General features: G+C 38.9%; 1 protein-coding gene across 1 annotated transcript in view; it reads right to left on the reverse strand.

The window, feature by feature from the left end:
• The window catches only part of LOC112506330 (TMV resistance protein N-like), a 5,502-nt gene extending 1,878 nt beyond the window's left edge, over positions 1-3,624 (reverse strand). Inside the window, exons 1-5 of the mRNA XM_025110341.1 lie at positions 2,992-3,624; positions 2,305-2,775; positions 1,699-2,152; positions 1,245-1,556; positions 26-1,015 (exon numbers count right to left, since the gene is read on the reverse strand). Of these exons, the coding sequence (XP_024966109.1) occupies positions 26-1,015; positions 1,245-1,556; positions 1,699-2,152; positions 2,305-2,775; positions 2,992-3,494 (2,730 nt within the window). The 5' untranslated portion in view covers positions 3,495-3,624. The remainder of the gene's footprint in view (positions 1-25; positions 1,016-1,244; positions 1,557-1,698; positions 2,153-2,304; positions 2,776-2,991) is intronic.
• Between the last annotated feature and the right edge of the window lie 218 nt (positions 3,625-3,842).

The following is a 3,842-nucleotide window of genomic DNA, read 5'->3' on the forward strand; positions in this document are numbered from 1 at the left end:
GACTCATGAGAGAGAAATTTGCTACCTTTAAGAAATATTGCTCCAGCATCTTATTAATGTATGGTCCGTTCTCCTGATCCTCTAGGAGTTTGTGGCAATCAAAGAACCATACATTATACAGCCATACACACTCATTTGATAGGTCTCCAATCTTTGCCAGTGAACTGCAACCTCTGGCCCTCAATACTTGTATTCCTGATGGAAGAGCATGCAAATTTTGAAGTCGGCAACACTGGTTCAACTCTAGGAGCTTAAGATTTGAAAGACTGGAGATTCCGGCAGGAAACTGGGTTAATTGAGAGTTCCCACTTAGATGTAATTCTTCCAAGGAGGAAAGTGCATGCAAATTTTGGGGGAAGTCTTTCTCTTTTATTCGTCTATAACTGAGATCCAGTTTTCTCAAGGAACACAAATTTGTCAAAATACCACAATTAATGGACTTGGGTGGCCTTGTTCCCAAGTGCCGCATGTAATAATCAGGTAATCCTAGTAAAAGCTCTTCTAAGTTTTCCATGCTTCCAAGCTCCTCTGGTAATTTTTCCAGTTTCTCGCAGTTGCGGAGTTGGAGGTGCTTTAGACCCTTTAACTCGCAAACAGAGTTTGGAATCTTCTTAAGTTTCTCACATCCTATCAGATTCAAGACTCTTAGACCAGACAAATATCTAATTGATGATGGCAGTTCCTCTACTCGAATACAATTATTAAGATATAACTCTGATAACTTAACCATAGATGGTGTGACTTCCGGAAATCTTTCAAGACTGAAGCAACCAGAGAAAATTAAAGTCTCTAAGGATTCCATCCCGATCGTAAATGGGAGACACTTGAGCTTCGTGCATCTGCTCATGTCCAAGTAAACAAGCCTTCTATGAAATCCAAGAGACGGATGAACCTCCACCAAATTATGACAATCCGATAAAATCAACCTCTCAATATTTGGGGCTGCTGAGACGTCTGGAAAACTTGTTAGGTGCCCCATATAACCGAGGTCAATAAACTTCATATTTGGTAGAACCTGGGGAGGAAAACATAAATGAATTGAACTTGCCAAAGATTTAATAAAAATTTAATTATCGCCCGCTAATCAGCCGGTGATATTTGGAGTTACCGACAGACTGCTATGTTGTCATAAAAAACACATTTCTGTCGGTGATTTTCATTGGTGATACCCTCTTGTCTAGTAGTACTCGCTACAAATTTACGACTTTAGTCTTTCTAAGAAACTGGTTTCATCTTCCAAATACCTTTGGTCCCTTCCATAGATGTTTGATCATGCCATCAAACATTTCAAGCCCAACAAGTTTACGCATATGTTCTACTGGCAGAGAAGAAAACGGGTAGTGATGCCAACAAAGCCACCGTAGCTTATGCGGGAGAAAGGTAGGCTCACGAGAAATGCATTGCCACCGCAAGTGATCAACAACAAGAAATCGAAGATTCTCCATCCTTCTAAAAACTTCATCACTAAAACCCAACCTCTCACGGTCGTAAGGTTCGTAATCATGAAGGCTGAATCTTTTGGCTGGCAGTACTATGGCTTCAATGTTTTTTAGTTTCTGCACATAGAACTAAACTATGATCAATCTGTTCTCATTCTTAAAAAATAGAAAAAAGGAGAAACTTTTATGTGGATAATGTAAGAGTGAGAGAGAGAGAGAGAGAGAGTGTGAGAGAGAGAGAGAGAGAGAGATTAGTCACCCTATTTCTTTCAAGGACATCACGGATTTCTTCTAGTTCCCATAGTCTGCTATTAGATAAACTCTGACGAACAATTTTCCAACCCATTTCTTGTATGAGRTCATGCATGCCTATCTTTTTATTTGAKACGGTGATAAGAGATTTTTGGATTAGAATACTAATYCCTATAATYGGATTAAAACCAAAGCTATCGAGTATTCTAGTCACACATTCTATATCTTTTCCCTTGAAGAAACATGCAATGTCTAGGAATATATTTTTCTCAGAATCATCTAGCCCGTCGAAACTCAACTTCAGTGAACCAAAAATGTCTTTATCCGGTGCTTTGACAAGTCTGTTTAATGCACTTTCCCACACGTTTGCTTGTCTTCCACGGAAGAATGATCCTAGAACTTTCAGGGCTAGAGGAAGATAGCCAGTGTACTGTATTGCACGATATGACAGCTGCTTGTACCTTCAGGAGGGCTATTATGCCGAAAAGCATGCCTACTGAAAAGCTTAACAGCTTGATCCATAAGTAAACAATTAGGCTTGTATATGGAATGTGCATCTGCTAACAAATGCTCGTCTCTAGTGGTTACAATGATTCTACTTCCTGGACCATACCATTCATCTGTTGCGGTCAGGAACTCCAATTGGTTAACATTATCCACATCATCTAGGACAAGAAGAACCTTTTTATTGGAAAAGCTTTTGCGCATCATGTCTGCTCCGTGATCTAGATCCTGAATTCTGACCCTATGATCATGCGGCACTAGAACATCTCTTATAATCTTGTCCTGCAGGACTTGTCTATCTCTCTTACTACAACTATTTTCTCTCACATCTTTAACAAAGCAACTACCCTCAAACTTATATGCAATTCTTCGGAACACAGCTTGGGCAATAGTTGTCTTACCAATTCCTCCCATTCCCCATATCCCTATCATGAGAACATCTTCTGTTGCTTCCATACACAATAATGAAATTAATGCATCCAAATGATACTCGATACCAATAAGTTCATTTTCATTACCATCAGGTTGTCTACCCTCCAAGATCACTTTAACAATCTTGTTGATAACTTCAGATTCACCACTGTACATTTTAAAAAGTAATATTAGCCACAAGTGAACCGATCCAAAACACGTAGATATGATGATTTCAATGAACCATATTTCTGGCTTGTTCTAGTCAATATTTTGTGCCGGAATTTAAAGTATAACTTATTAGGAAGGTTATATTCTTGTAAGTATTTTCAAAGTTAATTGGAATAATTGGATTACAAAGTACCAGTTAATAGTTAATACTTACACATTGACTGCTTTGGAGACATGCCAGCCAGATATCTTGGAAGCTGTAACTAAAGCTTCCCTCCACTTGTTCAGTTTTTCAATCTCTCCCCTAAACTTTTCTTCGTTTTGTTGGAAGGCTGTGTTGAACTTTCCTTTCTTGCCTCGCAGATCGGATGGATCCACGTGGTAGAACACGGGTAATACCTTTTGTCCCATCTGATCCCGGCATTCCATGATCTTGGCAAGTTCGTCCAAACACCACGAAGAGTTTGCATAGTTTTTGGAGAAAACAACCACCGCAAATCTTGATTTTTCAATGGCTTTCAGGAGTTCTGGTGAAATCAGTTCCCCTCTATGGAGCATCTCATCGTCTATGAATGTATCTATCCCTCTATGAATTAGAGCTGCATAAAGATGATCTACAAAATTCATTCGAGTGTCTTCACCTCTAAAGCTGAGGAAGACATCATGTTCCCATCTTCCAGTTGGTAGAGAACATGAAGGAGAGTTGGAAGAAGCCATTAAAGTACAGAATGAGAAAGGAACGGGCAGAGGGTCTTGAGAAAATTTGGAACTAATGGCTTTGATTCTTTAACAGCAAGTCCTGCTTTCATATCAAAAGCATGTGGCAAAAAGTGAAAACCTGCTTGCAATTGGATCCGATGTTGAATCCCATGATAAAAAGTGAAAAGTCTACTTGTATAGTCAACAATAAGATGCCTATGTACATTTAGACTTTCATTGTTATTTCTCAGTAGGAAATTTCCTATGAATTTCTCAGTAGGAAATTTCATTGTTGAATCCCATGATAAAACGTGAAAAGTCTACTTGTATAGTCAACAATCCGATGTTGAATCCCATGATAAAAGG

The sequence above is a fragment of the Cynara cardunculus genome (genome assembly GCF_001531365.2).
Source record: "Cynara cardunculus var. scolymus isolate 2C chromosome LG 1, CcrdV1, whole genome shotgun sequence".
Classification (NCBI taxonomy): Eukaryota; Viridiplantae; Streptophyta; class Magnoliopsida; order Asterales; family Asteraceae; genus Cynara; species Cynara cardunculus.